Below are 26,843 nucleotides of genomic sequence, written 5' to 3'. Positions count from 1 at the left end.
TTTGGCCGTTAGTTAATAGATTATATAAAAATATCGAAATTAGATGCCACATACAATAAAACAAAAACAAAATATGCCAAAGAATTAGCACAATGTCTAGTAATAGATATAAAATAAAAAGCATACACGGAATAATCTAGAATAGTCCAAAGGATTATCATAATAAAGGCAGTTTGACACTAGGATAGCACACCTACACATGACATTACAGCTTATAGTTCTGGTATGACTGATTGCAAGTTGGATATAATAAAAATACTCATATGTTACTTTATTACTTATTCATTACATTACTATATTTCTATATAACTATTCATTAATTTTGTTGTTGCGACAAATAGCTACATTTTACCGGAAACAGTGACAGCCCTGGTAACAAATGTCGCAAGCTCCTTTCAAGTTTGTGGTTTGTTATTATTATTTACAACGTACTTTAGTGATGCTAACTCTGCGCGCAGAATATATTGATAAGAAATATTCGTGTTTGTATATATAACAATTTGTCAATTTTACTTCACAGCTTTCAAAATCATACATCTTTATTTGCTCGTGAAGTCAGTACACCTAATAATAATAATAGTCTTTATTTAGGCACAATTACTTTAATATAAACATATGCCTGTTATCTAACAACCATAGGCCTCCTCTAAATGTCTCCAATAGTTTCTATTATTAGCAGTTCTTCACCTTAATATCTTCTTCTTTGTCGGTTCCTCAAGACTGAGGGTCGTGACCACCAGGAATGCTCCTTCCAACCAATACTCTCCAGGCATTTCTATCTTCTGCTAAATGGACCGCTGACTGTATATTTTGTTTGACTGCTTCTCGTACAGGATCAGTCCAACGTGCAGGTGCCCTACCTCTGCCCCTTCTACCGTCCACGTGGCCTAACATTATATTTTTTTCCAAATTATCTGGTTTTCGGCAGGCCACGTGGCCGAAAAAAGTTGGCAGACTCTGGAAGCACACAGCAGAGAGACGGGTTCTGATACCCAGTTGTTCCAGATGCTAAGTGCGGCGCTCCGTCCATGATATTCCTAACATTTTGCGCCAACACCACATCTAGAAAGCATCTATTTTGGATTTTACGTGTGATTTCCAGGTACATGTCTCAGAAGCATACAAAAATATGGAGAAGATTAGAGTCCGCATTAGCCTAATCTTGGTGTTTCGAAATATGATTCTGTATTTCCATATCTTCTCTAGTTGTTTTACCGCTGCTTTAGCCATCTGCGATCTTCGTGTTATTTCCTTCATGCAGTCTCCGTCATTTGTTATCAATGACCCCAAGTATACAAACTCCTGTACTGTATCTAAGTCACGTAGCTCTAGGGATCTGCATTTGTCCGCCTCGGTCCACAAATATCAGCTTGGTCTTACTTAGATTTATACGAAGTCCGTATTGCACACTTTCATGTTCGACTTTACGAAGCAGATCGGCGACCTCACTCTCGCTTAGTCCTATTAGAGTAGTGTCGTCGGCAAAACGCAAGTTGTTAATCAAATACCCACCGACACGGATACCGCCTTGCCAGTTTTCCAAGACTTGGCGCATAATATGTTCTCCCACCAGGTTGAAAAGTTGTGGTGAGAGTTTACATCCTTGTCTCACGCCACGCTCTGTTTTGAAGGGCATTGATTCCATATGATCCACGAACTCGGGATGTGCCGTCCAGATATAAATTCTGCACAAGAAAGGACAGATGTGTGGGTATTCCCATTTCCCTCAGAACTTCAAACATTTTCTGCCAGTTTATGCAGTCGAAAGCCCGTGCGTACTCAACGAAACATATTACTATCGGTACGTTGAATTCCCTGCTCTTTTGTATCAGTTTTCTGAGGTTTAGGATTTGTTCTCTAGTTCCATTACCTCGCACAAAACCCGCCTGTTCCTTTGCTATCTGTTTTCCTATATAACTTTCGAGTCTGGTGTTCAATATATGAAGAAGAACTTTTCCTGCATGTGAAATGAGGGAGATGGTCCTGTAGTTCTCACATTTAAGAGTTGAGCCTTTCTTGTGTAAGGGTATGATCACAGAATCCGTCCAATTTTCAGGCCACTGACCCGTTCGCCAGACTTTTTGACAAATGGTGTGCAATATCTTTGTGCCTTCAATCCCAAGACATTTCAGGGCTTGTGCCGTGATGCCGTCACCACCACTAGCTTTGTGTTTCAGCTTGTTTACTGCCACTTCTACTTCCTGGAGGAGAATATCGGGTTCTCTCTCAAAGTAATTAAATATCTCCTCTACAATGTCATCTTCAGTAGCTGCTGAATACAGTTGTTGGCAGTACTCTCTCCACCTTTGAAGCACAAGGTCCTTATCTGTGAAGATTTTTCTCTGAGTATCTTCTATAGCCCAGGTTTTGGGTTTGTAATTTTTAGTTAGGATTTTGACCTTGTGGAACATGTCTTTAGTTTGGGTGGTGTACGCATGTTTCTCAATATCACTGCAAAGAGAATTGATGTAATCATTCCTGTCCTTCCTGTAAAGTCTTTGCACACGAGCATGAAGCTGTGAGTAATTCCGGCAGTCTATATGAGTGTTAAGGCCCCTTTTCTTTGCATTGTTCCTCTCTGTAATAGCATTCCATGTTACTTCTGTCATCCAGTCTGCTTTTGTGGAAGAGTATAATTTAGATGTGCTAGGACTAAGTGAAACTCACATCAAAGAATGCGGCCATCATAGAACACCTAATGGACTAATGATGGTGAATGCGGCCAGTTCTAACAACAGTTTTAGTGGAGTTGGGTTTTGATCTCCAAAAAATTGCAAAATTCAATTATTGGATACAATACCATAAGCGATCGAATTATTTCCATAAAAATATCAGCCCGCCCATTATCTGTACACATTATTCAAGTGTATGCCCTTACATCAAGCTCTTCAGAAGAAGATATAGCAAATTTCTATGGCGAACTAGAAAAAGTATATCAAGATATACCGAACAAGGAGATCACTTAAGTACTAGGAGACTTTAATGCAAAAGTTGGCAACACAGCGGGAGATACTGACCTGCGTGGGTTTGTTGGTAAATTTGGGTTAGGCAGTCGCAATGAACGCGGACAAATGTTGCTGGATTTTTGTATTGAAAATAGTCTGACCATCATGAACACCTGGTTCCAGCAGCACCCTCGACGTCTGTATACTTGGCAGTCCCCTACTGGTTACCGCAATCAGATCGATTATGTTCTGATCGGCAAAAGGTGGCGATCTTCTGTGTTTAATACCAAAACTCGTCCTGGTGCAGACTGTGGTAGTGACCATCAATTACTTGTAGCTGCTTTGAGAATACGACTAAAGACAGTGAAACAGAGAAAAGCCATAACTAGCAATATACTTGCAAAAAATGCAGAACGACCTTTGCGTGACATATTGGAGACACGTCTTAGTCAATTAGAGATAGATCCATTTGAATCAGCAGATACAACATGGCAGAAACTGAAACATGTAGTCCTTAAAGTAGTCAAAACGTTATCCGATAACACAAAACTTGATCCATTGCTTTCTCTAACTGTTCTATCTTGCCTGGTCTGGAGGTCCCACGAATGTTCCAGGTTCCAACATTCAGGGGATATTGGTTGGTAGTCAAATTATTCGTCTGAGGTGGTAATGGTCCTACAGATGCCCATTTTCTACAAGGAGCCTGAGGACTCACCCGCTTGTAGCCGGTCGCTAATTTCACACCAGGAAACCCGGAATCATCCTGGCGCCGAGGGTCAGTCGGTTCACATGACGACATGCTATTGACTATATTGGTACTCATGGTGATTTTCTTGGGATATATAGCGACGGTAGTTTCCCGTTCCTTTCCGTGCCAGTCTTTCTGAGGTTATTTAATCCTCACGGTTTCTGGTACCGCACCTACAGGGCTGTCAGGTTATCATAACCGCCGCCTGATACTCGGCGTTGTCACTCGTTTGGCACCACCCAGGGGGCACGTACAGGGTTGTAAAAGGTAATTCCTGTGGACGCGAGGACTGCCACCTTAATATACAAAATGTGAATTAGTTATCCATGGTAGCAACAATGGGAAAGAGAAACATTCCTAAGGAGCCTATTAGACTCTCTAGCCATACTAGTATTATAAATCGAGACAGCTAATTTTGATTTGATGGAAGTAAAATCCGTACCCACTGCACGATTTAAGAAATTATTTCACTGTTTGCAAGGTATTAATATTACCAGAATGATCTGGGCTTATATATACAATATTATATTAATATCTAAATTACTACATGTACTAAAAAAATATTATAAAGACGTAAAGTTTGTGTTTGGATGTCGGGGTAATCTCCGGTACTACTACTACTGATCCTATTTTGAAAACTCTTTTAGTGTAAGATTGGCCATTAATCGAGGAAAGCTATATGGGCTTAATATCACGCTATGACAAACAGGAGCGGAGCTGTAATGAAAAATGTTACAAAAAGAGCAAAATGTGACCCAGACAAAGATACGCGAGGGTCGGCTATACATGTACACAAAATTCAGATTATGAATACCCGAGCGAAGCAGGGTCGAGCCAATAGTACTAATATGTAAATCTGAAGGATTTGTTCATTTGAACGCATTTAATCTCTGGAAGAGCCAGTGGGATTTGAAAAAACCTTTTTGCATTTAACAGGCCTATTCTTGGGGAAGGTAAGGAATGTATATAAATAAACATCACTTATAAGTAGAGCAAAAAAAAATCTGACTTAACGAAATGAATGCGAAAGATGTGTAATACCATAGCGTCGGCGGATAATGCGATACCATGCGACTAAGGTGTCCAGAGCGGTCGCCACTTCCTTGAAATTAAAATCGAATGAAACCGCGCGATATAGGTCGTCGTATTTTTATTATAAGATCCGTTTACAACTTAAAGCGTATCTACAAAATATAAGAAAACAAATTGCGAACAATGGGACTATGACCAAACGATTTTCCGGCAATGATTAGCCACTTGGTTATTTATTTTTGCCGTTGTACTTCACAGAGCATTAGTCATAAATACAGCCAGTAGAAATAAAAAATGATATGACGCTTGATTACTCCTAAATAAAAGTACATAGTATATTACCCACATATTGTAAAAGTTTAGTAGGATTTACAGGTACCAACGTAATAATATTTATTTATTTAGGTAACTACAATATAGGAACTGCAATAACAATTATTAAATATAAATTTGAAAAGAATAAGAATTATAATATTTTTTTACAGATATGTACATATAAGAAATGAGTTCCAGAATGATAAAAAATCCATAGTTGTGCCATTAATAAACTTGTCACATATAAAGGTTCTACCTATCGGCTGTAAAAAAATAGTCAATTTTTGACACTGACATGCATCGAATAAATGCGACCATAGATTTAGTAACTTATGTTGTAGCTGACCTAGTAACCGTCCTGTCTGCCCGAACTGTTAAACACGAAAACATTCTAAAACTTTCCAATATAGTTCCATAAAAACCTTGTATTAGTAAAAATAAAAATAAGGGGAATAAATAAAATCACTTAAGTCGTTTTCAAATTAAGTCTTTGCCAAGGGAAATGGGATTCATTTTTTTATCATACAATTATTAATATTATCATTTCTAAATCTAACCACGTGCGTTATAGACAATCATCCAAGACACCAAACAGGCGTAGTTGGTGCAAATTAGATAATGTGATGCGTATGACGGCATAATGACTCATGTAAAGAATCAAGCAACGCTATGTATTTATACCATGTTTGTTGTCCTTATGCAATCAAAACCTTATCTATAGTGCGCAATGCGTGGAATTATTAATTCTAGTTAACGCGACCTCGTTAATGTCGTTTAACAGTTAACGTAACTAGAGATGCCACAAATATTCGGCGTCTATTCGATATTCGGCCGATTCGGCAACTTTTTAAATATTTTATATTCCACCAAATGTTACATACTCGAATATAGTCGGCCGAATACTGAATACCAAATTATGAAAAATAATCGCATACAAAACATATTTCTGCAATTGTGTACAGTACTTATGCAATTTTGGTACAAGTATATAAACCAGAAGACGACGCCATGTTCAAAAATAAAGTCTTGAGATATACAATGCGCAATGCTACTACTGTCACGGATACTGCAGTTGCTCGTAAGATATTATTACACATCATTAATAACATAATTTGACATAATAAACAATTAATAAAAAAATTCGTGTTATGATACGGCGTACTCAGAAATGAAACAAATACGCCTCTCGCAAAATAAGTGTTGCCGAGAATTCGGTCGGGAACCGAGCCGAATATGCCGTATTCGATATAATCACTATATTTGGCATCTCTAGTTTTAACCGTCATTATTCAGAGAAATTGTTTCGTATTAAATATTACGTTTTGAGGGTCGCGGTTGGAATTCAAGCACACTTAAATTTTATTCGGAACAAAAGGCATCTATCTACGGCCCGGTGCTTTGGATTCTAATGGGCTTAACAGGGTGCCATCAACGAGCCGAGCTGATGTCTGACGTCACTGTGGAGGTAAACGCACCGACGGCGTCGCATCGCTCCACAAACTCGACGTCATTCTCGTTTTAATTAAGGCTAATTGAAACGATCACGGTAAATTATATAATGTGTTAAAATAATTAAGCAGGAACGCCAGTCTATGGGCAATTTTAATAATATATGACTGAAGTGCAATAATAAATTAAATAAAACGGGATAATACTTAAGGCAAGAGCTATTTTAACACTCCTACTCGTACTTGATATATTTTTTTACGTAAGAGTTGTCGCGGCGACCCACTGGATACCGCAACCTACGGAATTCCGTGCTACTTTATTTTGTTACTTTTAAATAATAACTTGGTTTTTTATCACCGATAGTAGAGTATTGCGTGGGTCGCTTTATATTTTGTAATACACATATTTTTATACGATTTAATATGACAAACAAGTGGACGACCAACCTAGTAGACTATCAATATAGAAGCCACAAGTATGCCTCCGATAATTGATACCCCAAATGCATTTCAGATCTTGATAACTAAATTACAGATTATAGTAATTTACTCTGCATGTAAGTATACAGAATATGCAATTGCTGTACATACATTAGAATTAGTAAATTCTAAAGTATGTACAGCAATTCTATTGTCATATCTCATTCTCCAATCTAGAACAAAATTCCATACAATGTACTTAGTAGCAGAAATAGGTTTGGTAGAGGTAGGTCATACACATACTACTTTGTACACAGTCTCTAAGTTGTATAATAAAAAAATAGTTTGTAATTTGGTCATCTATTGCATTCTTACTTTGAAATAGCTTATTACCCACAATGCAGTATATGGCGATGAAAACAATAAAAATATGAAAGGGTCTAAGTATGTAGGTACCTACAGTAAATTCAATTTACTGCTACATTGTCAAACTGGAAATATTTGTTTGAAAATATTCAAATGGATTGGTCTGTGAATAAATTGGGTCGCTTCACACGTAGAATTTAATCAATGCTTTCTTAGCTCAATAACCTACCCATTAGACCTTTCGGTTGATCGCTCACCCTTCACCCTGCCGACCTTGATCAGTCGTGTTCACCCTACCGTGGGACAGCCTGCTTGCCTGTTAACCATCTTTTCACGGTCTAATCGTCAACTTCTTTCACAAGGAAATTCGTAACAACTCAGCCACTTCGTGAAAGATAATTCGTATATTAGAAGTATTGCAGAACAAAACCGATGTTTCAGGATTATCATCAACGAAGTCAGTTCCACTATAATAAAAATTAATAATTTATCCAAGAATATACGTATAACACTCGAAAACTTGTTATATGCCGATTCGTATAGATTTATAGCAGCATTAGTAATTAATAAAAGACCTTTTCTAATGCTAAATTTTAAAATGCAGGAGAAAGCTTAATGTTTATAATTATTTTTTATTTATGTACTTCATTTTCACATGAAGTAAGGTAGGTAAATAGCGTAAGTTGCGTTGTTTATCTCTGTCTATGATTATCATCCAACACTGATCAATTACTATTCGCTTAATTTAGGTCTCGGTGATACTTATCCAACAAAGCCAAAGTCGGAAAACCTTTGTTTTATAAAGAGTCAGACTTTGTGATCAGTTTCCAATCTGTGATAAATCCAATAAACCTTAATGCGATCCCTTGTGATTTTTACAGGATTTGCATAGTACCTACCTACAAAGTTACAGGTTAAATAAATAACTATTTAATACCAGAGTGCTCCTACTAGGTTACGTAACTTAGATTGTAATAGTCTTTATAAGTCATTGTAATGTATTTCTAATTTTATAAACGTCTACAATAATTATGTAATATGATAATTAATATTGTAAACGTTGTTTGCTGCCTTTTTAGGACTAAAGTTACTGAATGGATTTTAACGAAATTGAAGTGAAGATAGATTTTAATAAAAGTACGTACATATGTAATCGTTAATATACGAGAGCAAACGAAGTTGCAGGTAACAGCTAGTAATTTTCATAAAATACCATAGTTTGCGGTGGCAAACGGCAACTGCGTTGTTCGGAGAAAGAGGCCATTGAAGAGATCACAATAAAAAGACTAGTCCATCTACTTTTCGCTATGGCTTCAAAGAATGCAAATTGTCTATGAAATTAATTTAAATACGACGTTTACAAATATTTCACAACAGTTTATGTTTTTGTTTCTCATGAACGAAAGAAAATATTGAATAAGGTAACTTCAGCAAGACAAAAAATATTGTTTTGATATCAATATTTATAGAAATGTGACAGAAAAGTAGTAGACTTTTTACGTCATTATTACACTCGATATTAGATCTATATTAGATGCAATATTAGAAACATCTCATGTTTAAAAAAAAAAATCGAACACATAGACACCACATATAAAGTAGATTGATAGGATCCCGTATCATAATGAAAAGTGTACTCAAACTTGAAATCGGAAATTTTGGAGAATATTTAATACTATATGTTTACAGTTACTAAAATATTTAAACTTGTCAACGTTTTTGTTTATATGAAAACAACAATGAGCATTGATAGAGAACACCAACAAGAATGTCTTGAGAATAGGCCGTATAACATGTACATATTACAAACAAAGATTTTTATAACCCCAGATGTTACACCGTTAGGATATGCCGCCAGACCGCTGACACTATCCCTCAAGGACGTATTGAAGTAATCTACTGCAAAAATAGATAAGGATTCCATCACATACTACACCGATTCAATGATTCACAATGGAGTATTAGTATTTTTGCTAAACCTGTAAGACGTTCATAATACAATGAAGATACCAGAATAGTTATGCCATGGCATTGCTCAAACCGCATACCATCTCGGCAAAAATAATATTTTTTGCAGTGACCCATACATCTATGACTGAATTTACAAATATTATGAATGTGTCGGAAAAGTACCACCAGGATGGTTTGTCAGAACCTTCCCCGAATATCTGTTTGAAATTTCTATTATTGACCTATGAAGACCAATATACAAAATAATATAAAAAATTTATAGATAACATTATGAGTATATTTGTATATATTAGTTATTCAGTCGAATATATATTCGAAAATATTATTTAATACAATGAGAATCGCACTTATTTATACGTTTTTATATCACTTTTGAATTTCATCTTATATTTTTAAGGGACAAAAATCGTTCGACTGTTGGATTTCAACTGTTAACGATGTTCTAAAGAAACCAAGTAGGTACGTCATGACTCGATACACTGAAATATTTTTATGACTATATGTATAACGAATCATGAATGTTAATGACGAATGTACATAATATCTCATAGCGAAGATTAAGATGGCGATAAGTACGTACTGCAAATAAATTTATGGTTAATAATACAATTAGGTTACTAGTGTCTGTCTAGGGAAAGGGTAATAAACGACTCGACGGCTCCTTCTAATGCAATGAAAACATGGAATTCCTAATACATATGACAATAAAGTAGGCCTGCACCTAAACGCAGTGTGCAAATATAATAAAGAATAACTTAAAGCATTTTAAAACATGATACATCTTAAAAAATGATAAGTAAACTCAAATTATATTGGTGTAAATTCTGCCAATCTTTGTACTGTATTAGTGGTAGGTACATCAAATATAGAAGCGTAATTAAGAGTAGAAACCAGTAACATTATTTACCAAACTCCGCTACACACGTTTAAGTAAATATAAACACTCCTCAATGTCAAATATAGGAAAATTAGACTGTATAAAAGCTGGTTACATAGATCAGAGACCTGAATTTATATGAAAGCCAACCGTTCTCACTTGCCTTGATGTTTCAAGTTATTTATTTAGAGTAAACACGCATTAAAATTCCTCTAAACAAATTATAATATTATTTTTATGAATTCTGTAAACTTTACCGACATTTTGCATTAATATAGAAAATCTGAGTTGACAATGATGATAATTATGTAACTCCAGCAACTTATAACCAATGGAGAGGATGCGTTCTTAACTGCCGACCCTATAAAGGCAAACGCAGTATGGTCACCATATGGAGTGAGTAGCGAAATTCTCAAAAATATTGCAAGGAGAGATGGATGAATCTGGACAATTTATAGTGTAATATTGGGAAGATCAATGGTCAGCAGCGGACTGAGCAAATAAGTGATGATGATGATAATTTCTTATATTGATCAAAAAATTTGAAAGAGCTACTATCAGACTAAGGTAAAAATCGCATATTAAAAATGCAATTTCGGTTATAAAAGTTCTCCTTAGTAGAGTTTAATATCTACTGTAGTCTGTATATATGCAAATAAAAATGAACATTCCTAATCTGATATCAACACTAACATATTAATAATAAAGTTCACGCTCCGTTTAGCCCTTCAGAGGTCGTGATGGTGCTCAGATGGGCAGAGGCAATGTAATGGAATAAAATAACGTGCGCGGCGAGACGGGAGGCGCGCCGCATTGCTCAAAGTAGGGTCGCTTAAGGGATTCTATATGGACATTCAAGATGCTAGTCGGCATCACTTGTATCGACATCTTACGAGAAATTCATATGTTGGAGGGATTTTCTATTTATTTTCTTGTTCAGTACGCTCTAGAAAGCGGATGAATAAACGGAACTTATATTTTGCAATTGATATGGATACGAAGAATACTACTGTAGGATTGCTCGAGCATACGGAAAGGATTTATATTATTTACTAGCTGTAATTCTTAGAAGCATGTTACGTATTACCCTTCTTGTAAGACTGAGACTTCAAATGCTTTTTTTGAAAAAGATAGCGCAAATCCTTCTCTGTAATGTAAATTCTTATATATGTATAAAGATTTATATTTATTTGTAGTGAAACTGGTAAATCCTACAATTATTCGGGAAGACTTTATGGACACATGATGACCATCACATAGACAGACAAGTACTGATCTTTGGGAATCATCTTGTAAACCGATTTTGTAAAGCGTGATTTATGTGTAAAGCGCGAATTAAAAATAGATAAAGGAAGATAAGTGTAGAGGTCTAAACGCTTCGTAGTCGTTTATATCTACTCCGATAGGTAAAGTGTGAAGACAGATATTATTAAAAAAAATTTTTCGCCCTACTCTATAGCTGTTTGCCGCAGCTTACTGCCTTTACAGCTTCACCGGACGATAGTGCAGATGGCACATTAAAACGCGAAATGACTTATGGAGTGGCTGAAGGATACATCTCCCGCCTGACGGATACGACGTTTGTCTGAGGGCACCGCTATTGCGATCCCCGTTTGATTTGGGCGGGGGATCGATCGGAAGAGCTTTAGTCCTAAAATTCAAAGCTAATTTTAATCTACGTGACGTATGCTACATATTTTGAGTCGAGTGTCTCTATAATATATATCTGAAATGACATAGAATCTTAACAATTATCTTATAATTTAATCATTTGACTAACAATGAGATAAAAATAAGATTAAGCAAAGGTTTTTGTCATCGGGAGAAGGACATTGTGACGTCAAATTCGCATATCAACTATAATCATATTTGTGCAAAGGATACATTTGCGACACAACACATTGGACTAGTATGATATATGTTTCATCTTACCAATAAACAGTCAAAATTCATAATAAATAACTCCTAATAAAACACAATAAAGATATTATAACAATTTGAGTATCTATATATACCTACATAGATTTATATTTACTTCAGCTATCCCAACAGCCTCATATGCCTGATTGCATGTTCGATCCTCACAGAATTCGAACTTTTATACATTTTTTTTGCGAACTATTCTAATGCATTTTATTGGCCGCACCTGGCCTTTACAGCTTCACCGTACGAGTGCAGATGGCACTGAATATCTGTTTTTATATGGATTAACTACATATGTTACTCGCAGAAAATATTAGGTTATAATAAATAAAGATATGATGACTCTGTGAAATAATGGCTACAGTATCTAAATGTTAAAAGTAGGTAAGTAGTTTACTGTTAATATTTACCATTACATCAAAGCAGAAATTGATCTAACCAATGTAACTAACTACATATTAATTACATGGGCTCAGTATAATGTATCATATATAATCTACATTATTCCTTATGCAATAAAAGCATCCACTTGGATTCTTAAAAATTATCACAGGAAAAAAGATAACGTCCGTATCCCAAGGATCAATCAATCAAACTGATGACTCAACTTTCACAGTGTTAGCAAATTTTCATATATCTATTTAAAAAATAATATTTTACCGGATAGTTTTTACCTACAGAAGAAACGAATATTAATTATTATTTTACTTTTCTTGGAATGAACATATTACTCACTGTTTTAATTTCTAATCTCTGACGCAAAACTGCAATATCATACCATCTTAGTACTCAGTGATAAACTATTCTGTATTGTTCCACAAAAACAAACCAACTTTAATTATGATAAAATTAGCGTGATGAGGACAAGAATAAACACGAAAAAGAACAACTTCATTTTTAAGGTTGGTTAATAATTGAAACCTTTTTTGCAAAATCACATAAAAAGAAATAATCCAGGTACCTACGCTGGTGTACGTTACAATAAAGCATCCCGAGGCGATACATAAATAAAAAAAGTTCTAATAATTACCGACCTATGTTGAGGTTGGTGGTACGGCGAATCTACACGATAACAAAAACATATAGCTATTATTAATAATACCTATATTAGGAAAACAATAGATCTCGCTATGGGAAGATTATATGTGTAGGGGATGAGACGCTACGTGACCGGAATGTATACGAGATGGATGCCTGTAAATGTCAACGAATATGCGTATCCGATGTCCGTCCTCATATCCACGTCCAATATCCGAAGATATTTTCGCAATTTATATGCCCCGTTTGCAATATAAATATAGGTAATGTCTATCAAACGATACGAATGCCCATTGACAACTGTTACCTACTGAAAAGTTTTTGTTAATGAAATTCTAATATTGTAAATGTCAAAGTGAGGTTGTGTATTAATTACACAAACTTATTTCAAAATTACCTCTTGGCTTTTATGGGTCTAACAATCATCATGAAACATGCTGAATAGTATAGGTGGTATAGGATGAAAAAATATAGTCTACTTTGACATAAGAAAATATTTTTTTTTTCTAATAATGAATATGCAAAATATGTATATGCCGGGCAAAGCTTTAAATAATGCATCAATGTGGGTCAATAGACAATGTAGACAATTTCTTCTCACACCTGTACATATTTTATAAATCATCTTAAATAATTATACATGTACCAAACAAAGTTGTGAGTTTATATTGAGGTCATTAATAAATCAATGATTTTATAATAGTGTAGTCAAGAGTCTGCTTGCCACAGTATAGCATTAACCTGGTTTTCCTTTACCTGTTATGATAATTATGGTTGAAAGTATTTCTTTCACACTGATATATTTATGGAATTAATTACATTATAACAATGTTTATTTATATACAGATGTATGTTATACTATATATATAATTAGTTGCTATTGTGGCAGTGCTCGTGAATCAATTAGTTCCTGGTCCGACTGGTTTTTTTTTAAATCTCTTCCTAATTTGAGATCTAATTTTACTTACTTAATCAACTTTACACAATGGGGTATCTTTTTTCTTCTTTTTCTATTTTATCCTATTTTTTTTTTATATTTTCTGCAAATACACATTAGTGGTACATATGTACAATGGAATATGTTAGATGATTAGGACTTAATTTCAATAAATTTTTTTAAATGTATGTATGTCACAGAATGAACTTGGCAATTTGTTAAAATTTATTTGTGGTAAAAATAATTATTATATAATATTATTATAAATGGTCTAGTACAAGGAAATTATAAATATATTTACGTAATTAACAATTGCATCTTCAGTGAGTCTCTGTATAATATACAGATTTCCAACAACTAATAATACTCAATTAAAATTATATTTGACTAGTATTGATATCATATAGGGTAAAAAAACATCTTATGCATGCAAAATACTGCAAAGGAAGCAGTTGATGAGTCTTTATTAATAAAAGAAATAGGATTAATGAAATAAAGCTTAAGTACTTATTTTAAAAGATGTCAGGAAATGTTTTATATTGTAATTGATTGATAATAATAACACAAGTATTATTAATATTGTATTCTTATGAAAATATATAATATAATAATAAAATAGGTGTGAAAGACATTTGTCAAAAACAAACTTGAGGAAAATATTAATAAAAGAACTTGACACATTAATATTGCTTATAATTATTAAATAACAATAAATAAACAGAAATGTTAGTTGCATCTCACTTGGGGACTGAGATTAATATAAACAAAATCTTCCAGATTGTAGATAAATAAGTTAGTTTAAGTACAATATATCTCGGAACCTGGGCTATACATATAATAAGTTCCAAGTTCATCATTTCTGTATGTAAATTGATCAATGTAGGAATATGAAATACATTTTCATACTTGTACAGAACATAGTGTAGGGTAGTCTTCATTAAATATATTGTTACTATATTTATATCTACCTAATGAGTATCAGTAAAAAAAAATTGTTACAATAATGCTACCAGCAAGCGAAACCAGTCATCTGGATTCTTGTATGTAGATACATTTATAATGAAATTGCATTTTATAATGTCATATTTCTATTATAAATGTACTGTTTATAGAATCTATTCAAGGTCTACTGGTGAATACTCACACAACCATGCCGTAAGCTCCTTCTCCTATATACTGCAAGTTAGTGTAACGAGGGCCAACTTCAAACACTTGCCCTCGGACGATCTCAGCATTGGGATTGGTGCTAGTAGCACCTGCAGCCTCAGCCATCGTGACGCTTCAAAGTAACTTATCACTGAATGTTGAGAACAAACTGTTTACTGTCACAGTATCTTCGTTTCCGACATGAAATTTAGCACAGGATAAGCTGTACGATCGTTCACGTACTTGACAATTCACAAGTAATATTAATAATTAACCAAAACAAACTACTTCAGTCCGACCTACATTATACACTATGCGAACAAATCGTCCACTTGTCACTCGCTTATCATCCTCATTCGCCAGTTCGCCAAACAACAGTTGGACACTCCCGTACAGACGCAGTACCGTTACAAAAATGAGGTGGTTATATATTTCTATCCCTTTTACTTGGACGTTCGGATATATACCAAACGTAACTATACAGTAATGGGAATTAATTTAGTGTAATTATTTATTTACAGGAGAGTTAAAAGACCTGTAGAAGATATAGAAAGATTGTAAACAACACCGATTAGCATAAAGCTCTTACAAAATAGGCAAATATCGATATATCTCCAGAACGATGTAATTATAAGTAAATTAATAGGTGGGCAAATTCTTAATTTATAACTTCCTATATAGTATTTATAAATTTCACATAATATTTATAAAATTCATTTAAATTATAGTGAAATAAGGATAAACAGTAATTTTTTTTAGTAACTTGTCTTAGTTTCGAAATATACCCTCTGGCTTCAGGGTTTCAAATTTATTCTATTTGTCTATGGAATACTTATACATTCTGTGGTCTTACTGACCGTTGTCCTTTGATAGAATGATCGTGAATGACATTACTATTGTGCGCAGTCAGTCAAAATGTCAATGTTAGGACCGTCTAACATCTTTCATTTCATTCATATTTTTTTCATTCTAATAATTTTTCTTGTATTTTATTGTGTTTAAAAACAATGGCATACAAGTAAAGTAATTTTTGTATTTGAGAATATATTCGATTTTGTTCATTTACATCGTAAATATATTTAAGCTTCCTACGTCGTCGTTAGTACAACACAAAACATGGAGATCTAGTGAAAAAATTGACGGCTTATTGACCTCGTCGTCGAACAAACCAAGGACTATCGTGCAAATTGTCTAGGTATGTCGGTTTGGTCAGCCAGTACTGTTGGAAATAATTGCCACTGCATAAACTCAGGCGGTCGTTACAATCAACATAATAATTGGTGTCCAAAACTGAGTAAGGTAATCTAACTTGCAGTATATATTTTTTGTATACCAGTTTGTACACTTTGATAATCAGGTTTAATTATTCAATTTTGTGTTCATGCTGCTTGATGTTATTTTCGTAATTAGGTATAATTAATACGACACAAAACACCTGCATAATTATTGTTTGACATTACCTTTTCATTTTATGAATGATATTTTTAATGCACCTTTTCTTTTTGAACATTATTGAAAACATCGACTAACCTATATAGTCTTATTACACACTAAATTTTATGGACTGTGTTCATGAAGATAATAATTCTATAGCAGAATGAAAACTACTTTTTTCCTTTTCCAACATTACAGATTCTTGACCTACTTCACGAATTGTTATCATGTTAAGCAGTCACAATCTTTGTTGAATATTAATTTGTCATTGCATGTAGAATAGAGATGTTGTTTTTTACAAGACTTTTAAAAGTGCTAAGGTATCACAATAATTGTTAATAAATTAGAATTGAATTATTGTTGGTTCTGTTGTGAGTATATTTCTTTAGTGTTATGTGATTACTTTTAATAATAATTGTTATTAAATTTTGTTAAATACAGTATGCCACAACTTACTATTTAAATTATTTAAACCCAATATATAAATGTCTTAAACTATTGTAATTATACTCAACTGTATACCAAAATAAAATAATTATATTTTATTTTGGTATACAAATATAAAATTACATGAAGCAACAAATTATTACACATTCTAGCTTTAATTATTTTTTTTAATAGAAATTTTATTGCTTTTTTTTAAATCTGTATTATTCAGATTATATTTGCACATATTTTTTAATTACCTTCATTTTGTTCTCTTCACTATAGCTGTATTGATGACAGACCTTACAAAATCATCCAATTTGGCTTTGTAATTGAACTGCGGGAGACTCGTCTCATCTATTATAGCAAACAGTGAGTTACAAGTAATGGTCGCAGGGCAATGGGTTTCATATGCTGTCCATTCATATCACATTTGAAACATACTATAAAAATTAAATTACAGATTGCTTTAATCCAGCGCTTGGTTCAAATATTTGAAGTATTAGTATCTACTATCTGATTAATCATGTTTAATTCCACAATATTAGTATTAGCACTCTTACCTTATCTTGTGTGCTTGTTACAATTATAGCTTCCATGGAGGTATATAAGAGTCATAATAATGTTAGCTACATTATTATAATTTATCCATAAATATGATTTAATTAGATTTTATAATTATATTTTTTTTTATATTTTATATATATATATATACATTATTCACTGATAATACACACTAATATTTCACATTAATTGCTAACAAGAGTCAGCCGGGAATGCTTAGACATATGTCTACAGGGTTCACTAAACATATTAAGTTCAATTTCAGTCTTGGATATCACCAAGTAGATATACACATTTTTTCATTTTAACCTTATTAAGTGCACACACAATTTATCTGCATGTCACTATTCTGTACTAATAGGCATAATATACTAACATACACCCATAAATTTACAATGATTCTGCATTAGTTGGTGCTCTCATGATCACATGGAGTTTCCCTTTACGGTAATTACTCTACATAGGCAAGGAGAAAGTCTCCAAATAAACCATTCAATATAGGCAATTTTTTAGAATGTTTGGGACATTACCATACAAAAGGGTCCTTATATGATGACTTAATATTAAGCTCATACTTCTTTTGACCCTGCAATACATTTGTGGTTGTATACATCATCTAGTCTTGGGATGGTCCCTTATATTGGGTTTATTTAAAGGGATTGCCATACAAGAACCAATTTAATGTTTAGTGTTTAAGTCTTTGCAGCATTCAGTGTTTCAGTGTTGTGTAGTAAGTTAAAATTTTGCATCATATAAATTGTGTGAGAAAATTTCATTATTGTAAGAAACTTTATGATTATATTGAGTAAAATAACAAAAATTATGAGTGCTATACAATTATATAACAGTAGCTAAGACTTTGTCCGTGTAGAGCTAAACTTTTTTTATTATTAAAATAAAATAGCATGAGTTACTTATAACATTAGTTAGCTGCTAGTGAAGTTCTGATCAACATCTGAAAAGCCATTTCCATTATTACCAAGAAAAAGCAGGCGAAAATATTAAAAATTATTTCTTTTATGTAATTGCCGTTTCTACTCTCACATGCATTTAGTGAACAGCTATTAATTTGAAATTACAAACAGATACTTTAATATTATTTGTATAGTTTTATGTGATATTCAAATAGGAAAAGGAATTCATAGTTATAATATGAATATAAACTCCTTATTATATACTAGCTAAGCCTTGACTTCTTATCCGTCTGGATTTTGACCTACAATTTGTTTGTTTTGTTCAAATGAGTTCATGAACAGAAAAGTTTGTAAATTAATAAAACAAACAAAATTTTAGGTAAAGCATACCATTATAAGATTAGCGCGCATAAACTCATAGACAAACAGAAAAAATATTTTCGGGTTCTGTGATTTTGTAAAATTCTCCAATTATAAGTTTTCCGATAATTTTGTTCTATGTACCATAGTCAGTGAGTGAAATACATTTTTATTATATGTATATAGATGTATTTTGGATTAACGTTTCATAGTTTGTTACTGTTATTTCGACACGTTTCCAGCACAAGTGCCTGATGTCGGGCGAGACGCCGATCCAGTCGGCCGAGGGGCTGCACACGCCAGCATATCTCTCCTGGCGCAAGTTGCAGCTCAGCCGCGCCAAGTTGAAAGCATCCAGCAAGACTTCGGCGTTACTTTCGGGATTTGCAATGGTAATTATTATAATTTAAGACTTTTTATGTTATTTTTATAGTATTTAAAAACAAGGCAAAGGAAACCAGAAATCTTCTTACATTAGAAATTAGTTGTGTATAAAAAAAATCTTATATAGTTAAACGCCATAAAATAAGAGTACGCCATATAGTAACAGAGTCTAGAATTTGAGATATTTTTCTTTTGCAGTAGGGCCAGGGGTATATCAAGTATACGTTAGTAGTACTTAGTAGGTACTTATTGTAACTGATTCTGACAATATATAAACTAAAGCTGATTTTACTGACTTTAATTGTGTGGTTACTAGTTAGTAATATTTTACTTTCTCTCCTTACCAATTTACTTTGACTTGTCTACAGGTAGCCATGGTTGAAGTGCAGCTTAATCCACCAAATGCCACCGCCGTGCCCACCGAAATGTTAGTTGCCTTTACTGTATGCACGACTCTTCTCGTCGCCGTGCATATGCTCGCTCTCATGATAAGCACATGCATTCTGCCCAACATAGAAGCAGTCGGTAATCTCCACAGCATCTCTCTCGTCCACGAATCACCCCACGAACGATTACATTGGTACATAGAAATCGCATGGGCCTTCTCAACACTTCTAGGGCTTATACTTTTTCTCATAGAAATAGCTATACTTTGCTGGGTGAAGTTTTATGATCTGAGCGCAACTGCCGCGTGGTCGGCCTGCGTGGTGCTAATACCTGTTATGATTGTGTTCTTAGCGTTTGCAATACACTTTTATATGTCCTTAGCGACACATAAATACGAAGTAACAGTGACCGGGATAAAGGAGTTGGAATTGTTAAAGGAACAGATCGAAATGGGTGATCAGGACTCGAGAATGAACAATCTAACATTGTTAGATCAGAGTCGTATTGTCTGATTAATGTTTATTCATGTTTTTTTTTTCGGAATGTTACTGTAGCTTTTAGTGTCGTATCTGTGGCTCAAATAACGACGTCTTACTTGGATTATTACTATTATAAGTTATATTAAAAAATTGAGCTGATGAAGTAAAAATGGCTGTGCCTGTTTGTTACTATTACAGACTGATTTAGACGATTCATTGACAGACAATATGAGTGATATTAGTACATTATGAACATTTGGTCATCATATAGTCACATAGCCATATTGGATTTATGGTAATGTCATAATAATAATCATAAATCTAATATAAAACTCATAAGTGCCTACATTTTTATAAATTGTTTATAAACAAACTTTTTGACGTTTTCTTTGAATATAGACAGAGATTTGCAACCAAATGTATCTCTTACGATTAATAACCCCGTAGTAAAATTATACCATTTGTGATTATGATAAATTTCATCAATAATATTGGATTGTATTATGCTAATTTCATTATGATCTGCCCATCCAAGAGGTGTCGATATTGAATATGTCATTACAAATTGTGATATCGGGTTGTGGAAAGATAAAGTAAATTGTTATTCACATTAATTTTTTACTGTTCACGTTATTCAGTTCGTGTAGTAGAGTCGTGACAAAATAATATATTTTAAGTAATTTACATAAACCAGTATGGAGCAGTGGTTCGTAATGTTTTTAAGCAACGACCAACTACACTAATAATAACACTCTCACATCTGACATAAGGATACGAAGAACAGTGTATTGAAAGAACATACTTGCATCTGTCTTCATATTCTACACATTCACATAGATATTTCGTGTATCCATAGCGAATTTCCAATTATGGTAATCTAGACTACCTTACAGTTTTGGTAATGATGTAGAATTTAAGCTTGCACTTGAGTCGGGGTCGGCTCCGGACATTATGCCGATTGTTACTCAAGTTCTTCGGTTCACATGCTAGTAATAATAGCTTCGTAACAACGAGAATTATTTTATATTTAGGCTGAGACAGTGCCCTGGGCTTCATAACCTACTAGAGTCAATTAATACATACAAGGATAGCTTTTTAATAATGCGATTTTTATTATAAAAAGATACACATAGTACATCACCATAAGAGCTATATGGTACAGAGCAAGTATAGAGACAACTTCATAGATTATAAGACTAAACTGTATAAGCAGAACAGACATACAGTCACTTTCTAACATGTCACATATTTATTTGATGTTAACAATTTCCAACAGGCCTGCTGTGTGTTGTGTTTAGGTCCGATATTACAATTTGGAGTGTACATAGGCATTGACAAGTCATTAAATAACGAAACATTCTAGCGACCTGGTTTAATATAAAAACATATGTAACATAAATAAATTAATAAACATCTTATATTTTTCGTTATTACTCTGCCATAGATGCGATACTACATTTTTTCCTATGTAAACAATCATATATTTTATGCGTAAGTACTTATCCGATAAAACTGTACTTATCATGTTATCTCATAAGTGCCAATTAATGGACATTTTCCCATTTCGTACAGTGCCCTGTTTACACGGAGAGTTCTTAGTGATAAGACGATATGGACGTCCGATTTAGTTTAGATAAGTTGCGTTTTATGAATTAATCTTGTCAAGATCCTGGAGGATATATATCAACAGATTTAAATAGAGACAATCATCAGTTTTTGTATATGAACCGGATTGTCTAATTGATTGATACCACTAGGCTAAGATAGGCTGAGTGTAACCATCGTCTATGGAGATAAACATCACGTACATGACAAAATACCTTTTGACATCCGTGGTATCAACACGTATTGCTATTTGTAAGATTTAAGGCGTTGTCTGCGTAGCCAGCAATTTGATGTCATATCATTTATATTAAAATTTACACTGTATCTTTAAAGCTACTCAGCGACAGATACATGGAACAAGGAAATGTACAAAAAAAGTGACTGTTTCATATATCGAAATCTGTAAAAAGTCGTCTCATCTATTTCATTAGGTATGCAGTTTGCATTGTAAGCTGCGTTTCTATTGTAGAGTAGTGCGTTTATAAATTGAAACTACAGACTAATATGCATGACATTAGCCCTTTGGAATGGCATGCCTACTCATGCCACTACTATCATGGGTGTCACATGATAACATGATCTGTGTTGTGCATAGTGCGATTCATGCCTTTACCGCTTACTGTTCGGTGCGCGTTTTGTTTGTCTATATCTGTCTCCTGTGTACATTAAATATTGTACAAATTAAGTGTATTTTCTTTATGTGAACATAAATAATTTTGCCACCGTTTACAAAACAGCAATAGGTAGCTTATCAGTTAATATAGTTTTATCTATCATAGCTAAATCTGACGTCAATGGTCAACTTGTTTTAGTAATATATTCTAAGATAATTATTGTAGAACACCATACTATAATATAAGCATGACAAATGAATCTCTGATATAAATAAATTTCAGTGTCTACATGTGTTATTTATATAAAAGCTTAAACTACGGTATATATACCGTAGTTTAAGCTTCGATCAGTTATAAATATATTAATATTATTATTATCCTTATTGAAATTTGAATATTGTTCGAGAATAAACTTCTTTAATAGACTTCTCCATAGACAGTAAATTTAGACATTTTCCGCCAATTTATTATATACAACTATTTTGTTGCATTTTGACATTGAAAATAATACCGATTTTTTAGTATACCTACTTAAATATTATATTGAATTTAATGAAAATCTGTAAAATGTAATTATTATACATTAAAAATATAACAAGAGCATAAAGCAATAGTTGAACTGAATACATTAGTCTTCAGTTGCTCGGCAGCGAAAAATTATGCTCATATTATTACGTATAATATGTAATATAATATAATATAGAAGATATATTAATAGGTACTTAGTTATAGAAGAATATACGTTATGGATTGTAAATTTAATTACATTCAAATATACTGATATAAACAAAATGCAACAGGTAACATAAATGATAAATGTAAATAGGAACGTAGATTTATATATAGCACAATCTTTTGCAAAGTCGGAACAATAATGAAATTTCGTATATAATAATGAAGTTTATGTTTTTATGTTTAGTATGCAATTTGTCTGTCATAATCAATCCCATTATCGTAATATTAACGAGCAATAATAAGATATTGACTGTGTACGTTACTTAATAAAATAAGTACTCTGTGATATAATAATGACATGTAATGTTTAATATAATGTTTAGGATAAGATTTTATGTATGATACGAAAAATGTATAGTAAAATTTTTATATATAACAATAACCTGATATGACGAGACGGGATCGAAACTGCATAAAATAGATTCTTGAATTCTGTTTGATAACTGTCGTAGAGTAATATAAACTCTTTCTATGATATCATAGAAGTAGTTTTTACATACTACTACAATACTAACTTGATAATGCTATAAGTTTAAATTCTATAGAAAAAATTTCATCTATTTTCTTTGATCCCTATTCGTTATAAGTCAGCCTGTAGATTTATAGTATGTACCCTGTCTATTTATACATAATGATCTGTTATTCATTGTAAATTTAATACATTTGGTCAATACAATATTGCAGTTGTTTATCTATATTACCAATCTTCTGAGAGAGCCACAATTTACTTTTTTCCAAAATTTCACTGGAATCCCGTAACTCCTCCTAAAATTGACAAATACATAAACTCTTTAAAACGGAAGATATCAAGTAATATATGTATATTTATTTATTATGGATTATATGTACACAATGTGCAGCATATGCAGCCCTATGTGTATTTAGGTACTCAGATACTAAGTATCTTTTCATTTACATAGGTAACTTAAGCACCGTCCACATGAATCTTTCTTTGCTCTAGGTTGACTGGGAGAAAATGTCTCAAGGAGTTAAGTACGTCATGTGCACCTTTTTTTGAATTTGTGCATTAAAGTTTTATTTAAAAAATGTATAAAAACATGTTTTTAAATGGATTCACCACAATACATTACCGGCGGTATGGGACATTCTGTCGGTAAGTCACAGAACTGCCTCGTTATGATGTCGGACATTTTAGACTTTACGCACACATCATTCACCCAGCATCCCTCCTGCAGCTGGCCTGTGTGCATATGGTAAAAACGTCCGAGCCCACTCTTGACATTTTTCTCCCAGTGGCCTTCGTAACGGTTACTGTTGACTATTGAAATATGCATTGAGTAGGTATTATCTAAGAGTAATAAATAAATCAAAAGAAATGTATAGGTACTTATATATCAATTTATCCAAAGTAGTAAATTAAACAAATTGAAAACTAAGCACACTCGGTGGCAAGTGTATAGTTTATTTAGTGGCGATTTGAGATTATCTTGATACCAAAAAATTCACAAGCATTATGTTTATAAATTTAAGTAGAAGAAGAATAAAACAGATCTTCTAAAGTAAAATTACATATGTTCACAGTATGAAACTACGAGAAAATAGGGAATTTATATTCATAAATCGCTGCATAATGCTAAATGGTGTCGTATGCTAATAACATAACGAATATCATTTTGTGGTTATTGACAAAACCACAGATAAGAGAATATTACTTAGTAAAACTATTTACTATATCATTGTTTCAGTAGAACAGTTTGGTTAGCGACATGATTCAGCATTATACATATGTAATCGTTCGTTTTATATTCCTTATTAAGTATTACTATAATTATAATAAAGAATCCTATTTATCTACATCTTAATTGTACTACAGACGCAGTACAGACCCGTAGAGAACGTCATCATCTGCTTCTCCCATTCATTTAGGGTCAGCGTAATGTTTTTATCTTCCATTGATTTGACTACTTTTCTTGCCATATTATCTTTCATACAGTCCATCAATCTGTTTTTCGGCCTTTCTTTGTTCTTTTAGCCACACACATATTATTATTATATCCGTATTCGTATATTGTACACGTAGAGAACTTATTTTTATATGAACCCACTCTGTTACCTTGAACAAACATGCCCAGACCTTTCTTCTTGTGCATGTTCCAATATCCAACATAGTAGGTACCGTTACCATACCACATTTTACCATATCCATGGTGCATTCCTCTCTTCCAGTGTCCGAAATATACGTCTCCATTTGCATAATACCTCCACCCGATGCCTTCGGGCTTGCCTCGAACCCATTCGCCACGGTACTCCAGGCTCAATGTGCCATTTGTTTGAGTATTGCTAAGAGTCCCATAACCGTGTCTAATAAAGACATGGTTAAAATAATCAGGCATCCTATCAGATAGACCTCCACGCTGTTCCTTTGGTTAATTCCTAATGAACTTGCTACGTTGATAATGCAAGAAACTAACTGACCTCAAATAAGTATCCTTTAAGAATTGCTTATTAACTAGTATAACAAGGACTAACTAACACCTCCTTACGTGCAATAATTTTACTGCCATATCTGCAACTTTCAAACCTGAATACAGTATGTAAAAAAGCTGCATATTAATATTATAGTTATACAGTGATATGTACATATACGTACGTACGTACAAGAGTCAAAACCCAGTGGACAAATGGATTTGGGAATGGAAAACAAATGGATTAAACTTTATATTAAATCTCAGTTCCCTCTGGTTAGACTATATGTAGGTTCTATTCAGCAAAAATAATAATAGTGATCTAATTATATTAATTGTATCGATAATATAATTATAATGGTTGGCATCATAGTCTTCGCATATTTTCTTACCTGAAACCTTTATACCAGTCTCCTTCATACAATCTACCGTTATAGGTCAGGAACAGACCTTTTCCTGAAAATTTATTTAAAAACGTCATTAATTATTTAAAATTCATAATTACCTTTTATACCAAAAGTTGCGGTTAAGCATACGGCCCGCCAGTAAGTCACTGTAGCATTTGTCGAGTTCCAACGGTGGTGATAAGCGAGATGTAAACCGGAAAAGGAACTCGTACGTACATAGAATGTAATACCTGTTTACTTTCACACAGACCATTGCTTGCTACCCCTGGTGCATACACAAATACCCACCTTTACAGTTGTAAAGTGATAATAATATTTGCGTATAGTAGGTATTTATTGTCCTGTTGGGATTATATATAATTTATAAATATTTACAAAAAACGGTCAAGTTTGCTAATTTTTAAAGTTTGTGCAATGCGTTCCTTCCGAACGAAAATCGGACTATTACTTGTGCGACGCATGGTGAAGCATGAACAAATCTCATATGCATTATATCTTTCTTGGATCAATAAAATTTCATTTCATTTCATCTACATCGCAACGATTTGATCACCTGAACACCGCATCTTATAGCTATATTTTAAACTACACAACTTTATTGAGAATTATGTTATTTCCACACTGCTATAACAATTATAAGAGAGAGATAACCATATCATACCTTGTTTTAAATCATTATTCCAATCACCAACATACTTATCAAATCTAGATGTAAATATGGCATGATGGACACCATTTTTAATTGCCTTCTTCTCCGCCACTAATGAATGCGGTGTAAAACTCCGCGGCTTCCGATAAAATGGCATTATTCTTTTTTATATAATTCTAAAATATAGGTATATATACATGCATATATAATAAAATAAATGTCAGGTTGGCAAGTGACACAACGTTTATTAAAAATATTATACGACCTTTTTTGCGAAGATTTTTCATCACATA

At 33.3% G+C, this 26,843-nt stretch overlaps 2 protein-coding genes and 1 pseudogene across 5 annotated transcripts; 1 reads left to right on the top strand and 2 right to left on the bottom strand.

Annotated features, from left to right (window-relative positions):
• Nucleotides 1-714: 714 nt before the first annotated feature.
• LOC131850818 (uncharacterized) lies at nt 715-3,768 on the bottom strand (annotated as a pseudogene).
• Nucleotides 3,769-16,085: 12,317 nt separating this feature from the next.
• On the top strand, nt 16,086-21,252 carry LOC131850686 (calcium release-activated calcium channel protein 1). Of its 4 annotated transcripts, none has more exons than XM_059200998.1 (4): nt 16,086-16,361; nt 17,312-17,398; nt 19,107-19,256; nt 19,617-21,252. In XM_059200998.1, the coding sequence occupies exons 3-4, from the start codon at nt 19,119-19,121 to the stop codon at nt 20,145-20,147; spliced, it is 669 nt and encodes a 222-aa protein (XP_059056981.1). In that variant the 5' UTR covers nt 16,086-16,361; nt 17,312-17,398; nt 19,107-19,118; the 3' UTR covers nt 20,148-21,252. The 4 variants fall into 4 exon arrangements, with proteins under 4 accessions (XP_059056981.1, XP_059056980.1, XP_059056978.1 ...); XM_059200996.1 differs by lacking the exon at nt 16,086-16,361 and adding an exon at nt 16,377-16,465; XM_059200997.1 differs by lacking the exon at nt 17,312-17,398.
• Nucleotides 21,253-22,916: 1,664 nt separating this feature from the next.
• On the bottom strand, nt 22,917-26,708 carry LOC131850760 (MORN repeat-containing protein 3-like). The gene is made up of 5 exons (XM_059201114.1): nt 26,563-26,708; nt 25,887-25,950; nt 25,143-25,390; nt 24,160-24,347; nt 22,917-23,833 (listed from the first exon to the last, which is right to left on the bottom strand). The coding sequence occupies exons 1-5, from the start codon at nt 26,705-26,707 to the stop codon at nt 23,723-23,725; spliced, it is 756 nt and encodes a 251-aa protein (XP_059057097.1). The 5' UTR covers nt 26,708; the 3' UTR covers nt 22,917-23,722.
• Between the last annotated feature and the right edge of the window lie 135 nt (nt 26,709-26,843).

This window comes from Achroia grisella, unplaced genomic scaffold (assembly GCF_030625045.1).
Source record: "Achroia grisella isolate CSIRO2021 unplaced genomic scaffold, CSIRO_AGI_Agris_v1 utg779, whole genome shotgun sequence".
NCBI classification, from domain to species: Eukaryota; Metazoa; Arthropoda; class Insecta; order Lepidoptera; family Pyralidae; genus Achroia; species Achroia grisella.
Note: the sequence above shows the minus strand (reverse complement) of the source record. Positions and strands in the feature narration are given on the sequence as shown.